The sequence below is a fragment of the Rhincodon typus genome, chromosome 35, assembly GCF_021869965.1.
Source record: "Rhincodon typus isolate 14 chromosome 35, sRhiTyp1.1, whole genome shotgun sequence".
Lineage (NCBI taxonomy): Eukaryota > Metazoa > Chordata > Chondrichthyes > Orectolobiformes > Rhincodontidae > Rhincodon > Rhincodon typus.
The window spans coordinates 21349553-21372619 of NC_063366.1; the positions used below are offsets into that span (position 1 = coordinate 21349553).

Here is a 23067-nt window from a genome sequence, read left to right on the forward strand (position 1 = left end):
TGAGGTAAGGGAGGAAATAGCAGGGTATTGGCAATAATTTTCAATTTCTCCCTGACCACACAAGAATGCCAGACGACTGGAGGAGAGCTAATGTGGTACTGTCATTAAAGAAGAGAGCAGGAGATAATCAAGAGAAACTTCAGGCCAGTCAGTCTCACCTCATTGGTGGGGAAACTATTGGATTCAATTCTGAGGAACAGAATTCATCCTCATTTGGAGAAGCAGGCATTAATCAAGAATAGTTAGAATGGTTTTGTTAAGGGGAGACCATGTCTGACCAACCTGCTGATACTTTCAAAGAGGTGATGAGGTGTGTAGATGAGGGGAATGCATGTGATGTCGTCTACTTGGACTTCAGCAAGGTTTTAATAAGGTCCCTTATGGGAGACCGAGAGCAAAGGTAAGATACCATGGGATCCAAGGAAATTTGACAAATGGGATATAGAACTAACTGAATGGCAGGAAGCAGAGAGGATGGTCGAGTGGGGGGTGTGGGGGTTTCCCATGTCCAGTGGGTTTCCATAGGGATCAGTGTTGGAGCCCTCACTATTTCTGATAAAATATAAACGATTTTAACTTGAATGTAGGAGGGTTGATCACTAAGTTTGCAGATGATAGAAAAATTTGTGAGGTGGTAAACAGTGACGAGGATAGCCTTAGACTACAAGAGGATGTGGACAGGATGGTCAGATGGACTGATCAGTGGTAAATGGAATTAAATCTGGATAAGCACGAGGTAATGCCCTTGGGCAGGACAAACAAGGCTACAGAGTACATGATAAACGATAGCTCCCTGGGAAGCACTGAGGGTCACAGGGACCTTGGTGAGCATGTCCACTGGTCCCTGAAGTGGGACCAGTAGATAAACTGGTAAAGAAGACATACCATATGGTTGATTGATCTCTTGTCACGTTTACCGAAACCCGGTGAAAAGATTTGTTTATTCGCAGGACAGGCAGATCACAGCAAGCAAAGGATGTACAGGTCAGAAAGACTTAAGAGGCATGCAGGTTACATTTGAGGCTAGAGTCCATTCAGTAGCCTGATATCAGCCAGAAAGAAATTGTTCCTGAACCTGCTGGTGCCTGTCTTCAGGCTTCTGTATCTTCTGCCTGATGGAAGAGGTTGCAGGAGATCATTACTAGGGTGCGATGGGTCTTTGATGATGTTGGCCACCTTTCTGCAGCACTGAACCGTGTAAATGGAGCCCATGGATGGAAGGTTAGTTTCTGTGATGGTCTGGGCTTTGCACACCACCTTCTGCAGTTTCTTACAGTCCTGGGCAGAGCAGTTGCCATACCAGGCCGTTATGCACCCGGACAACATGCTTTCTATGGTGCATCTGTCGAAGTTGATGTGGGACCTTATGGACATGCCAAATTTCCTGAGCTGCCTGAGGAAGAAGAGGCATTGTTGTGCCTTCTTGACTGCGGCATTTACGTGGGAAGTCAACTTACCTTTATGAGCTGAGGCACAGAATTTCAGAGCAGGGAGAGGATGCTGGAACTATATAAAACTTTGGTTTGGGCAGAACTAAAGGATTGTCTGCAGTGTGAAATCCACATTATAACAGGGATGTGATTGCACTGGAGAGGGTGCAGAGGAGATTTACCAGAATGTTGACTGGGCTGAAGAGTTTTAGTTACAGAAAGAGACTGCATAGTCTGGGGTTGGTTTCCTTGGAGGAGAGGAGACTAGATTGAGATGTATAAAATTATTTGGGGCACAGATAGTGTAGAGGGGAAGAAATGTTTCCGCCTGGTGGAGGAATCAATGTCCAGAGGGCATCGATTTAAGCTAAGGGGCAGAGTTCCAGTGCGTTAGCCAGGAACTTTTTTCTCCCCCAGTGGGTGCTGGAACATGGAGATCATTACTTATAAAGGTGATACAGACAGACACACTCATAACATTTAGGAAGTATTTAGATGGACACTTACAATATCAAGACTGTGGGCAAATTGTTGGAAAATGGAACTAGAATAGTTTGGAGCTTGTTTTTGACTGATGCAGCCTCAGTGGGCTGATGGACATTTTCCTGTGGAAATCTGTGACTGTATGACTACGAATCCTGGAAAGTGAAAACAATGCTACCTTCTTGTTACAACAACCTATTTCCTAAAGCCCTCCTGCTTTGCCACCTCCATCTCCAATGGCAATGAACAAAGGGAGGTAGTAAAGGAACACTTGCTGACTTCCAAAGCAAACTAAACATACCCCCCATCAGGAGGACAGATTGGGATCAGCATTTTATGAGACCTGAAACAGCAGGTCCCCGAGCATTTTACAAACAGCAAATTCTTGCCTCCTGATCCACAAGTACTCCACCAACTTTGCAACTATCTTGTAGATAGTACACACTGCTGAGCATGGGTGGTGGAGGGAGTGGTTGCTAGTGGATGTAGTGCCAAACAAGTGGGCTGCTTTGTCCTGGATGGTATCAAGCTTCTGGAGTGTTGTTGGAGAGACACTCATTCAGGTAAATGGGGTGTACTCCATCACACTCCTGATTGTGCCTTATAGATAGTAGACAGACTTTGGGGAGTCAGGAGAGTAGTTACTCTCTGGAGTATTCCTAGCATCTGACCAACTCTTGTAGCTATTGGGTTTATGCAGTGAGTCCAATTGAGTTTACGGTCATTACCCCCAGGATGTTGACAGTGGGCCATTCAGTGATGGTAACACCGTAGACTGTCAAGGCGTGGTGGTTAGATCGTCTCTTATTGGTGATGGACATAACCTGGCATTTGTGTGGTGTGACAGTGACACACTGCTTGTCAGCTCGAGCCTGGATATTGTCCAGATCTTGTTGCATTTGGATATGGACGTCTTCAGTATCTGAGGAGTCACGAATGGTGCTGAACATTGTGCAATCATCGGCGAACGTCCCCACCTCTGACCTCATGACAGAGGGAAGATCATTGATGCAGCAGGTGAAGATGTTTGGGCTGAGGACATTACCTGGAGGAACTCCTGCGGAGATGTCCTGGAGCTGAGATGACTGACCTCCACCAACCATGACCATTTTTCTATGTGTCAGGTATGACTCCAATCAGCAGTGAGTTTGCCCATTGATTCCAATTTTGTGAGGGCTCCTTGATGCCACACTTGGTCGAATGTAGCCTTGATGTCAAGGGCTGTCACTCACCTCACAACTGTGGATGTGGGGCAGGTAACATCTGCTGAAATTAGCACTGATCACAGCACTCTACCACTTCGTTAACTGCTGCTTCAATGCTAGACTACCAAACAGAGCTTATTGCAAACATCTTCATTTTAAAGGATAGGCACTTTGTAAATCTTCCAGTAACAAATCTCTTCCTACCCAAGAATAATTGCTCTCGATCCCCAAAGGACAATACCATACTCACAACGAAGCTCACTTTTCCCCAACTGGTAAGCCTTAATTTCTTCTGAAAGTCTCTTTTTCTGCCAGCCACACACTATTGTCTGTTTCTCCTTTGACAACTGTGGGTTTCTGTTAGCCCAGTACTTACTTTGTTGAGCTAAGACAGATAAAGTAGCTTGAAAATTCATGGCCATTCCCATCTCTTCCGACACTGTGGGACCTGTGCCTATCTCTGGTCAGGGAACATGACTGAGGGCATCAGCATTGGCTATTTATGTCCCAGGACGAGGTTCAAAGGCCAAAGCTATTGGTCAAATTGCCTTATATTCCCAACAGTGGCTTGTGGTCTGTCACTACAGTGATGAAATGTCTCCAGTATAGATATTGGTGGAACATTTTGTTGCCACAAATAACTGCTAGGTCGTCTCTTTTAATTCACAAATAGCTCTTCTCCGAGTCCGACAGTATTTTTGCTGCATTTCCCACAGGTCTCTCTGACCCATCATCCATTGTGTGGGATAAAACTGCCCCAACACCATATGAGGATGTTTGTAATATCTCGTTGGTTGAAGCAAACCAGGAAACACAATAATTGCAGCACCTGCTGGACCTGTTTAAATGCCTCCGTTTATGGTCCTTTCCAGACCCTGTTGTTTCGTTAGTCATTTTTGTAGTGGCGCTAACATTGTGGAAAGGTTTGAGAGGAATCACCCACAATAGTTAACCATCCCTAGAAAGGATTTGAGTTCAGAGATATTCCGAGTGGCCAGTGCCTCCTTGATTGTTCTCACTTTGTCCTCCATGGGGGTGCAAACCCTGTGCATCCATCTGATAACCCAAATAAACCACCTCATTAACCTGGAAGGTGCTTCTCTATTAAGGTGCACTCCTGCTTCCTGGAATCTCCTTCACATTTCTCCAAAAATCAACAAATGTTCTTTTTCAAGAGGTTTGTTGATACTTTATCAAAGGACACAACAATAACCGGCAAGTTTTGCAGTAAACTCTCCATGGTTCTTTGGAATACAGTACAGGTGGGTAAACTGGTACAATGCCTTGTGGGTGTTTATAGTCATATATTCCCATGAGGCATCGTCAGCTCCAGCTGCTGCTCGGCATGACTCATGTCTAACTCAAAGACTGTCTGACCAACCCCCCCTCCCGCCCCAGCTGCTTTCCCATTCGGATCTTCCTGTTGGGAACGAGATGCTTATCCAGCCTCATCGCAGCCACCAGCTTGTAATCCCCACAGCTGTGAATGAACTTATCCAGTTTCACTCCTGGCACAATGGGTGCTGCCCATTCTGCAAATCACACTGGCTGAATGATGCCAAGGTCTTTTCATTTTCTTCAACTCCATCTCAAACTTCTCCAATAACACACAGTGCACAGGCCTAACTCTGAAAAATCTAGGGATGGCTTCTGGATTGTGTGACCCTCTCCACTCTCTCTGACGCTGAAAGTCTCTGGCTAATTTCATTTGATATCTTGGAGCTAATCACGCCGCATTAAACATGGACCCTGACCAGCCACCATGACCAAAGGCAGCTGAATGCATTGCTGACAGTACCTCACTGGAGCCACCGTTGTGCCTATTCATGTAATGGCCACCAGCCACCACCCCCCCACCCTACACATCTTGTCAGCCTGGTCCCAGTGCTCTTCAACATCAGAAGGTGAGCTCCTTCTTGAAGATACTGGTATGGAGGTTGCTCCCCCGTGATGGTAGTGGAGACCCCAATGTCCACTTCTATTCATAACATTCTTTCTGTTTAACAATAACTCCAATGTCAACTCTGCCTCAGGACCAAATTCCATACAATACACTGGTGCTGGACTGTTCCATTTACCACTGCTGGGCAAGCTTGGCTTATACCAAAACTTATGCCTAAATGTCCTTTTATTCTGGCACCAAAGGATTTAATGTCCCTAAGTCTGCTCAGGTCTGGAGGGAGGGGTGATGGTGGTGGCGGTTGGCTTCCCCCACACTGGAAACACTCTGCACACTCAGGGCCTGTCCAAGGCTGTTGCTTTAATCTTCTGTACATTCTGGCTGTTCCAGTTCCTAGATCCATTCCCTTGCTTTCACCAGCACCTTCACTCCGGGCACCCCCACTGTTGCTTGTAGTTTCCCATCCTAACCGGTGGACTGTGCTGCTCAGAGCACTTTGTATCTCCTGCTCGCCCTTCTCCACACTCTCCATGCCTAAAATAATCTCCAGCAACCTTCTAAAATCCATTTACAATTTTTACAAAACTTTTTTTGTACGATTTCATGATTAATGTCACACAATAAACAATCTCCTACTTAAAGTTGGTCAAAAATCACAATGCTCCATAATCTCCTTGAGTCTCGCCATGACGGGCTCTCCCATGAATTAAAGTGGTAACGTTCTAAAATCACAGTGGGTGCTTAAGGTGACAGTGTCCTTTGAGTAAGGCCTATAATCTTTGAAAATGTTTCGACATCAGGGGCTTTCAGGGACGTTAAGTTTCAAATCAGACTGGACCTCTGTACCAACACGCAGTTAACAAAATCACTCTCTTTCACCTTCTGCTCCATTTCATTCACATGGTAAAACAGTTTTAACCTTTCTACATACTGTACCCTATCTATCTTCTGTAGCTGTATTGAATGGCATTAATTTTCCAAAAAGCGTCATTTTCTTTGGAGGCTGGACCTATCTGACTTTTCTTACAATTTTGAGTTGCTGGCCCAATTTATTACAACTAATAACATTTATTTACAGAGTACATCGCACAATCCTACATGGCTTGCTCCCCAATTCAACTGCTCAGCAAGTTCACACACACATCCTGCAGATTTCCCACTCCATCCCTGACTGGCTCCTTCCTCAGAGAGAATTTCTTTAAAGGGGTCAACCACTGATTGAATCAAAAGTTGAGTTTCGATAGTAGTGGGAATGAAGTTACTGACTGTTTCACTAATATCCTTCAGGAAAGGAAATTGGTCAGACAGACCCATAATAAAGTGTTTGACTTTGAACTGCCCTCCGAGATGGCCCAGGAAGCCACTCAGTTGTATCACACTGTGACAGAAATAAAACACTGTGAATGTACTCATATTACACGGAGTGCAGTGGATCATGAAAACATCTCAACACCACCTTCTCAACTGCAGTTAGAGATGGGCAATAAATGCTGGTCTAACCACTGATTCACATCTCCCAAAATGAAACTTTAATAAAGGGCTTATTATGTCTCAGAGACAGTTACATAACTTTTCTTCCTTTGCAGAGAAGCAGCATGTTGAGCAAGGGATTATCCTGAAAGCAAAAAAAAATTAAAATTTCCCGTTCACATTACATTCTTTCCATTTCGAATAATTTTCAGATAATTAAGGACCTGTTACAATTATAATTCATTTCAACCTTAATGTACATCCATAAATGTCATGCTTTAAATGTCTATTTTGCTCCTACCTTTAATCTTTTTATCTTCTTTTCTGTGGACTATTACATCAACAGTAATAGCCACAATCACAAGGCCAAGAAACACCAAGAAACATACAAGCCAAGCATTGACTCTGGGGAAGAACTCATCTAAGATTAAAAAGAACGGAATCAGTATTTGATCTGCAAGACCCAAAACTGTGAAACAAACATTTGGGATTTTCTTCAAAATATCATAATTTCATCAACCTTCAGCTGTAATCTCAGCTACTGATTCCCTCTCAGGTCATACAGGTAAATAATACCATTGCTAATAAGAATTTTTGTTGAAAGAACTTGCATTCATTTGGATTTCAGGTGCTGTTGTGAATAAACATTTGTTTCTCATAATAACACTCAGCCAAAAGCACAATACTCAGTGACCTTGGTCCTAATCTCTATCCAGTGACCACAGCTGGAATATGAAATGTGGAAATTGGTAAGGACACATCAGGCCCAGCTTCAGTGTTGTGGATAGTCTATTCGCTTTTCAATGTTTCAGGTTTAAATATGAAAAGCTGCTCCTTGAGTATTGTCCAGAAACAAATCAGTGCTTGTGAATTTCACACCCAGTCTGAGTTAGTGTCTTCAGGAGGGGAGAAATATCGCTCATAAAATGATTACCAGACTCACACCTACCTGATATCTGGAGATGGGCCTCTCGTCTTTTGCTCAATAACTGGTTTTTTATGAAACATGAAAACTTGTTTACAGAATCACTTTTGACATTAATACGACTCTGGACAGTGTTGAGGCCTGTAGGGTCCTGAATGAATTCTGTTTCAGACTGTGCTGTCACATCTTCTCCTTTCCCATCTACCCACTGTATCAGTGGGTCAGGATACCATCCGTCTGATCGACACACAACACAAAGTCCTTCTTTGTTGTTCTCCTCCACATGAATCCAAGGCCGCTGTCCAAACTCTGCAATTAGCATATAATCAGTTATTCAAACTTATATTCATTTTAAATTGTACATGTTTCATTCAACAGTACATAATCATTTTAGTGCAGTGTGGCAGGGTGAGGGGCAGTGGGTGGGCAGTAGGTCAGCGTGTGGAGTGATTGGGGAAGACGTAGAGGTTCAGTCGTCAGTCTCATAGGAAGAACAGGCAGGATCAGGTTAATGAACACAGCGGGACTGGTGATCTGAATAGTATTTATTTTAATGCAAGCAGCTTAACAGGTAAGGCAGATGAGTTTACAGCCTAGATTACGACATAGAACAACAATGTTCTAACACTCATGAAACTCAGTTGTATTGTGGGCAGTTCTGGTTGCTGAACTATAGGAAGCATGTGGAGGCTTTGAACAGGATGCAAAAAATGTTGACCAGAATGTTGCTTGGATTGGTGTGTATGAGCAATAAAGAGAGGTTGGAATATTTTCACTGGAGCATCGGAACTGACGGGAGACCTGATAGAAGTAGATAAACTATGAGAGGCATGGATAAAGTGGATAGTTGGAGTCATTTTCCCAGGCTGGAAATGTCAAATGCTAGGGGACATAGCTTTAAGGTGAGGGGGGAAAGTTTAAAGGAGATGTGCGAGGCATATTTGTTACACAGAGGGTGGGAGGTTACTGTGCTGCCACGGTAGGTGATAGAAGCAGATACAATAGCAACTTTTCGGAGGGGCTTAGACAGACACATGGACAAGCAGGGAATAGAGGGAAATGGACCATGTGCAGGCAGATAGGATTAGTTTAGAGTGGCATCATGGTCAGTCCAGACATAGTGGGCCGAAGGGCCTGTTCCTGTACTGTACTGTTCTACGTTCTATGCATTAATTTAGAACTAACCACTCTTGCCTTGCCTGCGTGAATAATTTAACTGTTGGTGATAATGTTAAAATAGGCAATATCAACACCACCAGGTCTGTCCCCTGTTTCTCAGCCAGAAGGATAACAATGAATCTGAATCAGATCCTTATCCTATTCTCAATCATTCTCGATTCCTTCATTTCAACTTCACTGAATCCCTTCATCAACATCTGCCACTGCGATGTTACTGTTTTCTGTTCCATTTCCGATAACTTCAAACATATCCAGAAAGACAGCCCAAAGGTTGTATAGTGGAATCCCCTCTGATAGGCAGAGGATGTAAACCCATTCAACTACAATCCATGATCACACAGCCAAACACCAAAACATCATCTCCCAGTATTACCAAACTCTTTCCAGAAACCCTCCTCACCACTGACCACCTTTCCACAGCTTTCTCTTGTATTTTTCCACAACCTGTCTCTAATTCCTCCTAAGATACACAGATAGCACTGTTCTGCTGGATGGATTATTATGTATCGAGAGATTCCCTGCTCCCGGAGCTGGGGTTTATGGAGAGATTCACTAATCCCGGAGCTGGGATTTACTGAGAGATTCCCTAATCCCGGAGCTGGGGTTCACTGAGAGATTCCCTGCTCCTGGAGCTGGGGTTTACTGAGAGATTACTGATGCACACAGAGATTCCCTGCTGTCAGCCTCTTAGAGCCCTTGTATCTATATTCTCTTCCTTGGCTCTTGCGACCTGTGCAGAACTGACACAGTGTTTTAGGCAGGTTTTGGAGAAGTGGCCAATACACAGGCTGCAGTCCTTTTGTTGATGGCCTTCTGACCTGCAGAACGTCCATGTGATGCAGTAGTTAGCTGTACCGTGACCAGATTTACCACAGGCACAACAACGTTTTGGCTGCCCAGTATCGGTACGGCAACCCCAGTGACCCCAGCTTCCCCAAACAGCAAAACAGCAGGGAGAGCGAAGGATTGCTTCCTTATCAAGCACTTTGGTCAGCACGGTGGCTCAGTGGTCAGCACTGCTGCCTTACAATGCCAGGGACCTGAGTTCAATTCCATCCTCGAGTGACTATGTATGGAGTTTGCACATTCTCCCTATGTCTGCAAGGGTTTCCTCCAGGTGTTCTGTGCAGGCTAGGTGCTTTAGCCATGGGAAATGCAGGGTTACAGGGATGGGGTGGACTCAATGGACTGAATGGCCTCCTTCCGCAATGAATTCCAACAATGAACCTTCAAAATCACCTTGTCCCTGGTTCAAATCCTGAAGGAGTGCTTGTTCTCTTTCCTGTTCTCAATGACATCAGTGTACTTGGTGAGGAAGGTAAGTCTGAACCCCACTTTCTGATGTACTGCCCTTGATATTTTGACTGTTTTATTAATTAAGAACTAACTCAGTGTACAAATATTCACTGAACCTGTCTCCATGACTTTCTGAGGAAGATAATTCCACAGACTAATGACCCTCTGTGGTGTTCCCCAATTCTAATCCCACTCATAAAGAGAAAACAGAGTTTCAGGACCAACCCTGTTGTCCCCACAAGATCTTTTAATTTCAATAAGATCACCTACCTCCCTTCAAAACTCCAACAGGTATCAGTCCAACTTGTCCAACCTTTCCTCAGAAGATAATCTCTTCTCTGAACTGCATCTAACTCAATTACTTTATTAAAGGAATAGATCCAAAGTGTAGACATTACGCAGATGTGGTCTCACAACTGAAATAACTCAGTCACCAGTCACTCTTCATTTACATATTCATAGTATTTGACACTTCCTCAGTGCCGGCTCCCAGAGTGAGCAGAACCCCTGACACTCCAGTTTTGATCTGTCAACTAGGATTAACAGCCCCAGTCAGGGAACTCATATTCTATGAGGTTCAGAGATAGTAGGGACTGCAGATGCTGGAGAATCTGAGATAACAAGGTGTAGAACTGGATGAACACAGCAGGCCAAGCAGCATCAGAGGAGCAGGAAGGCTGACGTTTCGGGCCTCGAGGGGTCTAGGCCCGAAACGTCAGCCTTTCTATGAGGTTCACCTGGCTGACCTCGTTACAATCACTATATCCCTCCCCCTCTAAGTCCAGGGATGTAAACCTGTTCTTTTTCTTGTAGCTTCTCCTGGGGCATTTTTCCTCCAGGTCCGCTTCCTCGGACTCTGCCTCGGACACAGGTAGTGTGTGACAGACAATACCCCACCTCTGGTGCCCGGAGCATCTCAGGAGAAATTCATCCTGTTCTTCAGGCGGTAACAGCATTGAGGCTTCAACACCCACCATGTCCATTTCAGACTCTGGGAAGATCAGATTTAACCTGATGTGGAGTTTTCTCCACATTAGCAACTCTACCAGAGCTACCCCTGCAGTTGCATAACGGGCAGTCCTATCATCAAATAGGAACCACGACAGCTTGGTCTCGAATGATGCTGTAGGTTGCTTCTTTAAGCTGCCCTTCAAAGTTTGGACTTCTTTTTCTGACAGACCATTGGACAATGGATGGTATGTAGTGAAATGCCATTCGACTTTCGGAAATACTTGAATTCCAAGCTGGTAAATGATGGCCCGTTGCCTGTGACCAACAATTCTGGGAGTCTATGCATTGCAAAAGATGCTCACAGCTTCCCTATCTCTATTTGTCATCCCACGTTTGACAAATGAACTCTCTGCACGTCAACCACTTTGAATGGGCATCCACAATGACAAGGAGCATGGAGCCCATGAAAGGAGCAGCATAATCAATGTGTAACCAAGTCCAGCATTTACCCAGCCATTCCCACGAACATGGGCAAGCTGCTGGTGGTAATTTCTGTCCTTGTTAGCATTGAGGGCATTGCCCCAGAAATGCGGCTTTGTCTGCATCCAATCCTGGCCACCAATTATAACTTCTCACCAACATCTTGTTTTTGGAAACCCCTAGATGACCCTGGTGGAGTTCAGCCAGTATCTGGGGGTGACCTTTACTCAGGACAATCACTCTGGCTCCTCATAATAATGAGCCGTCTTCTATGGTGATCTGGTCTCGCCAGGTCCAGAAAGGTTTCAATTCTGGTTGTGATGGCCCTTCCGTTTCCCTCATCACTACCGGCTGGTTCTAGTTTTGCCAAGACAGAATCTTTTTGCATCCACAATGTCACATTGTCAGCGGCGACCAGAAAGGTGTCCAGGAAGTTCAAAACCAGTACGGACTCTTCCAGTAACAGCACCACTGGTGGTGTATTTGCCAGTAGGAGACGGCTCACAGTATCTGCATTTGCCACTTGGCCTCTTGGACAGTGTTGCAATTTGGAATTGTATGCACTGAGAAAAGGGCCCACTGCTGAATTTGACCAGAAGCTATCGGCGAATCAGTCTGGTCCTACTTAGGTAGACCGTGCAGGGGTTTGTGGTCCGTTACTATCACAAAATTACATCTGTTGGAACTTTCTCACTCTGATAATGATCACCAAACCTTTCCTTCTCTATCTGGACGTAACTGCGTTCGGCATCTGCCAAGGTCCAGGAAACAGACACTATCCATCAGGCCACTGGTGGGCCAAAACAACCCCAATGCTGTATGGGGAGGCATTCCATGTCAATACAAGATCTCTCTTGGGATCGTAGTGAGCCAAAACCTTCGCTGCTTCTTCACTTCCCTAAAGGCTACAGCTTGGCTCTGCGACCATTCCCTCAGGGATCCTTCTACAAGAGCTGATGTAAGGGCATCAAGATGGAGGCCAGGTTATGTCTGAACTTCCCGTAATAATTCACCAACCCAAGGAAAGACCAAAGCTCCGACATACACTGAGAGTCGGGGCACCTTTATCGCCCTCACTTTATCTTCCAACGGGATATAACCTAGTCTTGTCGACTCTGTCTCCCAAGTAGGTCCCTTGGGCGCATCTGCAACACAGATATTTCCCTTCTCAGATGTACGCCTGCCTTGGAGAAACGTCTGAGAACTATGTCCAAGTTCTCCAAGTGTTCTTTACTGCTCTTCCTGGTTAATAACACATCATCCAGATAAATGGCGACCTGGGGTAGACTTTGTAAAATGTTCTCTGTTTTCCACTGAAAAATGACACAGGCTGATGATACCTCAAATGGCAGCCTCGTATGTTGGTACAAACCATTATGTAGCCGACTTCTGCGAATCCTCACCTAAGCTGAATTGCAGGTACATACGGCTCATGTCCAGCTTTGGGAAGTACCACCATCCCACCAGCTCTGCATGTAAGTCCCCTATTAGAGGGATTGGCTATTTATCCAGCTGTGAGAAGTGGTTTACCATTTGTCTGAAATCCTCACAACAGTGAACTGACCCATTGGGGCCTCACAGTCAATGCAACCTCTGCTGCCCATTCCACTAACTGTACTGGTTTAGTGATTCCTTCACTTTCCACCCTCCTGATTTCTGCCTCTACTTCTGCATGTAAGGCATATGGCACTGGGAGAGCCTTGCAGAATCAAGGAATTACTTCCTGGTCAACCTGCAAGGTGGCCTTGGCTCCTTTGACAGTCCCCAGACTTCACTGAAAAACTTCCAGTATTTAATTAAGATTTCACTTCAGCAGCCATTTTCTAATCAAAAAATGTTGAGCTTGTCAAGGTAAATCTTTCTCAACCAATTTCTCCCCATCAAGCTTGGGCCAGAGCCTTTTACTACAATCAGTAGTAACTGAACCAGATGCTTATCGAAAGAGACCAGAACCGAAGGTGCAAGCTTAATCCGTGAAGGTTCCCCAGTATAGGTTCTCAGTCAAGCTGAGGCCTTACACAAACTGAAGGGTTAAAGTCTAGAGTGAATTTTGTCGAAGTTTGGTTCTGTAATCACTGATACAGCCGCACTGATATAGACCTCCATTAGAACTGGGTGACCATTTCACCAGATGTTTATTTTGATTGGTTCTGAATTGGATGTTGCAAAGCAATTTAATTGTTCCAAACCAGATGCAGGTGGACTTTGCAGGGTGTGCACTCTCCAGGATATTGGCCCATGAGCTCGCTTACTCAATTCAGGCCTAGTGGGTCTCTTTTGCTTTCTTGAGTCCGTATACCAGCAGCAACTACAATGGCTTGCCAGCCTGGATCCTGAAGGGAATTTTAACTGTTTGGCCAAGGCCCGGTTTTGGTTTGGGATTTTGCTGTGGGCTGACCTAGAGTCCCTCTGTTGGGGATATGTACTGAGTGAGGCTGTGCAATTGCCTTCACTCAAGTGATGTTCCCCAAACTCAGTTGGCCTGGTGAGGGGGTCCACTTCCATCAGAATATCCTGTAACTCAAAAGCTCCACTTCCATCAGAACATCCTGTAACTCAAAAGCTCCACTTGCCGCATTTTCAAATGATAAAGCCAGTTGTAGTGACTATTTGAAGTCTCGTTGGGCTTCAGCTAGTCGGCACTTTTGCACGGTTTCATCATTAATCCCACAAAACAAACGGTCTCTCAGGATCTCATTCAGTGCTAAACCAAAATCACATGTCTCTGCCAGTCATCTTAGTCTCATCAAAAATCCCATCACGGTTTCTCCTGGTTCTCAAACTGTCGAATAACACCAATTGTGTCTCAGAGTTACAGGAGACATGGGGTCATAATATTCCTTAAATAAATCTATCAACTCTTGAGAAGTTTTAGTACCTGAAGCCTCAGGGAAAGGTAGGCTCCTAATAACCGAAAAAGCTGCAGGTCCACAAACTGTCAGGACTATTACTCATTGCTTTTCACCTGTCGCAATATCATTTACCTAGAATTAAAAACTGCTGTTTTTCCTCATACTGGGTTCACTCTTCAACAGCAGGATCAAACAGGTTAAGCTTCCCAAATAGCACATGATGCCAGAAATGCTTACCCCAACTCAAAGATGACTATTGTGAGCAAATCTATTCAGAAACATGTTTTTCTCTTATACTGATATAACTCAAGACAGGCTGGTACCCTGTCACCAAGTCTTTATTGCACAGTACATGACACTGATCTAGTTCCCTCAGAGCTGGGTCCCAGAATGAATAGAACCTCTGGCACTCCTGTTTTTATCTGTCAGCTAGAGCTCCCTGATTGGACCAGATTAACAGTCCCAATCTGGGAACTCACAAACTGTTAACCATCTGGCTGACTTCATTACAATCACAACAACAACGCTGTACAATTACAGAAATCATCTCTACTTTTATAGTTCATTTTCCTTCACAATAAACAACATTGCATTTGGCTTCCTCATCACTTATTTTATATGCATTCCATCATTTTCAGGTTGAGCTGTAGATAGTGGTTTGAATTATTTACTGACATCTTGAATATTCGAGCAAATGGTTTGCCATTTTCATTTTCCAGTAGAATGCAGTTGATTATTTCCCATTCATGGTTTAAAAATGCTACATTCAGAATATTACGTTATATTCAGTGATCATTCGCACTTTACAATGAGAAAGACCAACCTGCAACTTTCAGAGCTATCACTGCTTGATCACGGCGTGTTTTGGACTCAACGAAACATGTGTAATTCCCTTCATCTGACACTTTTATCTTCTTCAGTTTCAGAGAAGCATTTCCACGGGGAAATTCATCTTTAAACAGTTCTGTCCTCCCTTGATAATCTTTGTCCTGTACATCAGGTCGATCCTGTCCACCGGTATATAAATGAACTGGTGAAGCTGAATCTGATGTAAACCATCGAACCTCCAGGGTATCCAGAGATAGAGCTGGGACCACTTGGCACTCTAGTACAACATCTTCACCCACAGAGACTGTGATAGGATAGTCTGGTACAAAAACATGGAATACCTCTGGCAAAATACAAAAATTGCAAAGTCAGAACTCTCACCAGATGAATAGATTTAATCTTCAGGGAGATATTTTAAAGGACACAAAAAAAATGCTTTGTTATCTTACTAATTCCACCAAAAAAAAATTACTTGTTTGAAAAATACAAAAAAGAGACAAAGATTTTAAAAAAGAAACTTTAACTGTACCCTTATTCACACACAGATTAGTTCATTAAACAGTTTCCATAAACGGATTGGGTGACAAAAGGGAAATTCTGACCAGAAACCTGTGAATTATGGAGTGACAAAATGGTGGGATGTTAATTAAATTCTCCATCAAAGGTTATCTAGGGTTTTTGGGAAAAAAAGTTAAGGATTATTTGTCTTTTTAATTTCAATGACAAGTTTATGAATCACAAGAAGAAATCAATCATGATGTACAGTGATGGGCCACATTCTCCACAAGCCCAACACAAGACCCCTTAAATACATTCTACTCCAGCTCCACTATGGTAAGTGATCACCAGGAGGGCAGAGGCAGGAAATTCAGCTCCTTTATGGGTTCTCATTTCTGACTGAACAATGAAGCAGAGTTCTTACTTCATGATGGCAAATTATGGTGGATGCTGGAAATCTGAATTCTGCAGTTCATCCTTTCATTGCTGAGCAACCAACCTCTCCGTATACACTTCAGTTTTGTTCATGGTTTTAAACAAAAGCAGCATGTCTTTATTGTTGCGAAGTTGGGCAGAGTACTTGTGGATTAGGAGGCAGGAAGTTAGAATTTAGTGCTTGTAAAATGCTACGGGGGGGAGCATTGTGTGGTCCCTGTAAAAACTGATGTGCTTTTTCTTTGAAAAATGGATGTCTGTGAGTAGCAGCTTGAAAGTTTGCAAGTATACAGAGAGCACCCGAATTGAAACATCTGTATTGAAAGGCCATACAGGCAGCAGACCAAGCAGCAGTTTTCTTCCTCAGACAACAAATTTTTGAATTTAGCCAATCAATAACCAGGCACTTATATACCAGAAACCAATTAAATTTAAATCTGACAGTTGACAACATAGGACGAATCCGATTGCAAAAAACTGATATGTCTTCGAGGATATAAAAGAAGGAGCAGTTGGGCAAAGAACTAACTGCCATCCACCAGAGTTAACAGTCCTCAGCTCTCAAGAGAGACTTGTTGGCTCTCTCAGTTTTCTCTATGTCTTAGAGAAAGTACTATCTAAAAATAAAGGTACCAAAGGCACAACTAGTTAACAGTCCTGACCAAAGAATCAACGGAGAAGGCACAGAACATTCCAGAAGACACGTAACCTCACTGTAATTTCAAGGGACTAAATTCCATTTTTATTTTATATGAGTGGGATTTGTATTTATGGGAACAGCAGGTCAATAGAATCTTGTTAGTCAGGAATAGTTACTAGTTAGAAGGGGTTTATTCCGTTTGTTAATAATTTAGTTCATCTGTTCACTGTTAAGAGTTAAATAAATAAATTGTTACTTGTTGATTGTAAAGTAAGTGTCAGGGATTTATTTTATTTAACCACTAGAAGTTGCTGAAAGACAGGTGACACCACTTCTCACACTGCTTTTACAGATTATGAGGTGGGGTGCTCCTGTTGGGTATTTCGGTTTTAGTTCACGGGGGAGGGGGGGTCAACCTCCACCTCATAACATTACATCCTGCAGGAATGTCCCAAGGACCTTCACAAGAATGTTTGAAATGTAACTGTGACACTGACCCATATTCGACAGATTAGGGCAGGTGGCCAAGAGAATGGTCTTGGGTAACACACAGATTAGGACCTGGGTGCCTGAAGGTACAGCCACCATTGGCGGAGCGATTAATTTTGGGGATTCCAAACACAGCAGAACCAGATTAGTGTAGATCTCCCAGAAAGTTGTGGGCAGGACCCCCCATTAACTAGCACAGTAACCCAAAGTGTCCAAACAGCAAAAACTGGTCCCTTTAACTTTATACCAATGCATGACTACACAATTTAAAAAATCGCTCTACACCTGAAAACAAATTAGGAGGAACTTTGGTTGTGAAGTTGGAGGAGATTACAGACATAGGGAGGAATTAAAGCATTTGAAAACAAGGATGACAATTTGAAATTAAGGCATTGTTGAGATCAGAACCAATGCACAAAATCAATGGAAAACTGATTTTTTATGACATTTGAATTCCACTTTTATAATTCGGCACACAATATGAGCTGAAACTTCAGTGAGTTCTGAGAGAGTGTTATATTGTTGGAAGTGACATCTTGTTCTTGAGACATGAAACCACAGTATAGTGTGTCTGTTCCAGTGGGAGTGAAGGATCCCATGAAACTATTTAAAAATGTTTAGAAAGATCTCCCAATGTTGCAGCAACATTCCTCACTCAATAAATACTATGAACAGATTATTTGCTTATTTAAATCATTGTGAGTTTTGTATGACATTGTCTGTACAAGTAACTTTCATTGTTAAATTTGTTTTTTTCTGGAGGAGAAATCTTACCAGAACGTAAATGTGACAGTGAGCCACATGAAACTAGATTAGGGCAGAAACCCAAAAGCCTGGTCAAGGAAGCAAGTTTTGAGAAGCATCTGAATGGGATAAAGAGGGAAGGAAATTTTCAAACTGTATGATGCTGATACGGCCTTTGTTGTGTTCATGGGATTAAACAAAGAGGACAGAAATAGGGAATTCGGAGGACAAGAAAAGGCAGGTGTAATTTTTTTTCAGCCTTTTCACCCCTGAGCTGCAGCAACAATGAGAAGAAAGAAAACCCACAAATGATAGAAATCTGAAACAAGAAAATGCTAGAAGGACACAGCAGAGCCTCAGTATCTATGCAGAGAAAGGATACGATCATGTTTAGTGTATGTACACCCTCATCCATGGCCTTCTCTGGGAACTTACTCTACATCAAGTTGTGCAATTAGATGCTGCTGATTCCAATTGGAGCAGATTGTATGACACCACTAAATGAGATTTTTAGAGAATGAACAGATTGAAGGATACACAGCGTGAGAGATCAGTCAGTTTCCCCATGAAAAGTACCCTTATTTAATGCTTTTCTAATTGTGAATAATTTTATGGTAAATTAGCTAATCTGGTGAAGAGATGCTGCTCCTGAAGTGTCAGTAACAATTTGCAGTCACAATTCTTTTGCTTACCTGACAGCACAGTGTGAAAACCAAGGAGCAACACAATACTCAAATGTCTTCCTTGCATCATGAGAAAGAAGTGATTGAAGGATCTCATCTGAAACAAAAAATTCTCAACATATTTCTTAAAGAGCAATGTCAACTACAGGATTGAGACACTGACATAATCAGCCAGATTATCTGATGATGATATTGTACATATCACTGCCGACAAGGTATACAGACCATAGGCCAAGTGCTGGGATTAGAAGATTTGGGTGTTATGCACAGACTCGATGGGCTGAAGTGCCTTTTTCTGTGCTAAAGGCCTCAATCACTCTATGATAGCAATGATCAGCACGTTCTTACTTTTTCACGTTTTTCCTAATGGGTTTTCTGTTCTCTGCTGCATTAACAAATGCTCAGCTCAGGGCTCCAGGAGATAACTGACAGAGGGGAGCAGCAGAGATGGACGACCCCTTTTCCAACATCAGCTCCTGTTGTCAGGTAAGATTGTAAAGGTCTTGGTATTTCAGCAGGAACACTGGGTGGGTCCATCGCTGCTGTGATGGATCAGACCAGACCCCCTCAAAATATTTTGAGAAGGTAGTCTACACCCTAACTTTTTCTTATTTTAAAGTTGGATGTGAACTGGGTTGTAGGATAGTGTGTGAGAGAGAATAACGGTGAGTGAGTAGGGTGCAAGAGGGTAATTAGAGAGTCATACAGCACAGAAATAGACTCTTTGGTCCAACCAGTCTATGCTGACCATAGTCCCAACCTAAACTTGTCTGCGCCATGCCCATATCCCTCCAAATCCTTCCTATTCATGTACTTCCAAATGTCTTTTAAACGTTGTAACTGGGCCCACATCCACCACTTCTTTTGGCAGTTTGCATGATTTTATAAACCTCAATAAGGTACCCCTCAACCTCCCATGCTCCAGTGAAAAAAATCCCAGTCTTTCTAGTCTAATTTAAAATATCAAACCCTCCATTCCCAGCAACATCCTGGTAAATCTTTTCTGAACCCTCTCCAGTTAATAATATCCTTCCTATAACCAGAACTGCACACCAGTACTCCAGAAGAGGCCTCATCAATGTCCTGTACAACCTCAACCAGATGTCCCAACTCCTCTTCCAGTTATGTACCTTACAGCCTTCTGGGCTCAACACAACACTTCACCAACTTCAGACCACAAACCAATTCTCCATTTTGATTCCTTGTTTTGCCAAGCTCTTGATTGGGAAGTTGGGGTGTCAGGGGTGTAGACAGGTCAAGGGGTATGCTGTTGCTTTGAACAATGAGGTATTGGGTTAAACTGTTAACTAAACAGTTACAATGGAAGTTAAACAGTGTAACAATTATCGGATATGTGTCTGAATATGTGGTGTGTATCTCACCCAAGTTTCTGACACTGAGATCATTGGAGGGTTCCAGGCAGCACAAATTAGCTCATCAGACACTGACACTTCCTGGACAAATACACAGCATGTGTCAAACTTCCAACAGACACAGCATTGTATATTTATTCATTCCCATTCCCAATAATGGAAATATATGGCCCATTCTTTCCATTCTGTTACAGATTCATCGAGTTAAATTTTCATCCTGGGTTCAGGAAGAGTAATTGAGGATATTTCCTGTTTTTGGTTTCCTGACTTGGGAAGTGCTGCCCATTCACCTGGAATTTTGGTCTCTCAGAGATGGGTACAGTCTGGAGTGAGGGCTGCTGACAGCAGAGGTGGACTGATATTGAGGTTTGCAAGTCAGAAGCTTCACCTCCATTTGCTGGGACAGGAGCCCAGTTCTGTTCCTGTTTATAAAACTCTCGAAACATTAACCATCACTCAACCATCATGTTCCCCTCCATAACTCTTTTTATCAATCCCCGTGCTCCACTTGTAACTACAATCCCTTCCCTAGAACCATTCTGGAAAATCTTCCTTCCACCTCTCAGATGCCCCCACATCTTTTATAAGGGTGGTGCCAGAAATGAATACAGTTCTCATGTCGCTATGACCAACCAGTTTTCTGCAGGTTTAGCATAAATTCCCTGCTTTCGTACTCAACTCCTCTGTTTATGAAGCCCAACATCTCCTGTGCTTTACTCACCTCTCTCTCCTGACATCCTGCCACTCTCAAAGAACTGAGGTTAAAAGCAATTAAGAATGGGCAGGTGACCGCTTCCCCCCCACCATACTTCCCACGAATGTATGCATTTTAAAAATGCATTAGCACCACATGATTTGCTAACACTCTGTGTAAATCCCCATCCTTCACTTGTCAGCCTGTTCTGCAGCCTATACACAGCCTATTGCAACTGATTTGCATCATCTTCACTATCCGCCACTTCCAAAGTTTGGTAACATCAGCAAATTTTGATATTTTAGTCTGTACTGCAATATTCAAGTTATTGAGTGGTTTTGGCACTGACCCATGGGGAACACCACTGTCTCCCATCCTTCATTCAATTTTCTAATGAAGTTGATGCTGAGCTTTCTATCCCATGAACCACAATATTGTGAACCAGCCTGAATATCCACCTCTTTCCCTTCGTCAATCGTTTCTGTTACTTCATTAAAATAAAATCAATTACGCAAGGATCATTTACAGTTTAGAAATATCTGAACTAAAATTTTTTTGAGTGACTATTGATTTTTTCGAGATTATTTCCTCTCAAGCCTTATCCACCGTTGATGTGAAACTAACTGTCCTGTATTTACTGGACTATCCTCAGACCATTTCTTGAATGAGGGTGTCCCATTTGCCACTGTCCATTCCACTGCCACTGTGTTCCATTGGCCAAGTAACATCCCTCAGCCTGGGAAGTTTGGATGAAAGGGAGATGAACGGAGGATAAGACAGCAGTGAACTCAGATTGTGGTCAAAACATAACTGGCTTGCTCATGTCCTTTAGGAAAGGAAATCTGCTGTCCCCACCCAGACCTGCCGACACGTGACTCCAGACCCACAGCAATGTGGTTGACTCAACACTACTGTCTCAAATGGTCGAACAAGTAAGTCACTGAGTTCAAGGACAATTAGGGATGAGTAATAAATACTGACCGTGCCCCTCCCACATCACATTAAAGAATAAATGTGAAAATCTTCACTTGCTTTAGCAATCTGCTATTTTAACGGCGGTGTAACCCATTTGAAATAATAATTCCAGTGAAATAAAAGCATATGCACTTTCAACCAAGTGTGAAAATGTCTCATCGCATAATCTCAGGGATGATAATCCTGATTTGTCTCTGTTTATGTTGCTCAGAAATTGCATCTTTTTCAAAGTATTCTCAGTTAAAGCATGGAGACTGAAAACTTACCTTTGGCTTCTGACAGTCAAACTATTCAGTAGTGAGATATTTTTCACAAACACTGCAGAGGAACTCTGATCAGGAACATGACAGCAAGCAGTGAAATCATCTTTATCGTGTTAAGCTGCAGGAAGAGAGTCAAGACACAGGGTTACATTTTGGGATAGAGGAGTTGGGAAGTTTGAATTGAGGGAGGATTAGCTGGCAGTGAGCTCAATGGAGAGACAGCATGACGAATAAGTAGGTACGCTGTATATAATGTTAGTTAGACCCCAGCTGGAGTAATGTGTGCAATACTGGAAAGACATGATTGCACGAGACAGGGTGAGAGGGCATCCAGCAGGATGTTGCCTGGGCTGGAGTGATTCAGCAATGAAGATAGTCTGGAGGGTTTGGGGTTGTTTTCCCAAAGCAGAGAATGTTGAGCAGAGAATCTGATTGAAGTGTAAAATGTTCTAAGGGGCATAGACTTGTTAGATAGGGCAAAGCCTTTTTTTCCCCTTCATAGAGGAGTCAGTTTTAACAGAAGGATGAGGAGATAAAGACGTGTGGGTGTCTGGAACTCACTGCGTAAAAGAGCACGAACCTCAGACATTTTAGAATAATTTAGATACGCACTTGAAAATCTACAACAGACAAGAATAGAGGCCAAGGCCTGGGAAACAGAACCAGAATCGACATGGACGCAATGGGCCGAAGGGCCTGTTTCTGTGCTGTAAAACTATCTGATTCTATTTCAGATTGGGATTCTTCAATTATCAATGATAAGAAATTAAAAAATAAAATCTAAACTACGTCAGTCTGTTTGGCAGCATCTGTGGAGACAGAAGGCAAGGTAATGTCTCAGGGTGATGACCTTTCATCAGAAAGATGGGAAGGTGTTTGATGCAGAGGATGATGGAGGATAACAGTGAAGGTCCCTCAGTGAGAAAATTGCTGCGAAGGGTGGGAGAGAATGAGAATTTAAATGAGAAATGAGATGCTCAGTGGGGGAGAGAGGACCCAAAGAGCAGAGGGTCAGGGAAAGGTGTGAAAAAAAGCAAATTGCCAGTGGAACAGCCTTGATGGGGCTCATGATGGAAGTACAGCCAGACAGGGAGGATTCATTTACGGAGAAATTGTCAGGCAGCTGGACTCACTGCGCTCGACCGGAAATGGGAAAGAATGGAATCGGGAATGGACTCAGCACAAGGGAAACTCCTCAATTAATGTTTATGTCAGGAAATGAAGCGCCACAACTATCTCCAGGATTGAATTATTTGCCTTTAAACAGAAACCCC

The 23067-nt window shown here is 43.3% G+C and overlaps 1 protein-coding gene across 1 annotated transcript in view; it reads right to left on the minus strand.

The window, feature by feature from the left end:
- LOC109938504 overlaps positions 1-23067 on the minus strand; it is a 133379-nt gene that overhangs the window by 43201 nt on the left and 67111 nt on the right. The window contains exons 8-12 of the mRNA XM_048616679.1: positions 19671-19795; positions 18498-18585; positions 14995-15342; positions 7438-7722; positions 6790-6909 (exon numbers count right to left, since the gene is read on the minus strand). Coding sequence (XP_048472636.1) covers positions 6790-6909; positions 7438-7722; positions 14995-15342; positions 18498-18585; positions 19671-19795 — 966 coding nt within the window. The remainder of the gene's footprint in view (positions 1-6789; positions 6910-7437; positions 7723-14994; positions 15343-18497; positions 18586-19670; positions 19796-23067) is intronic.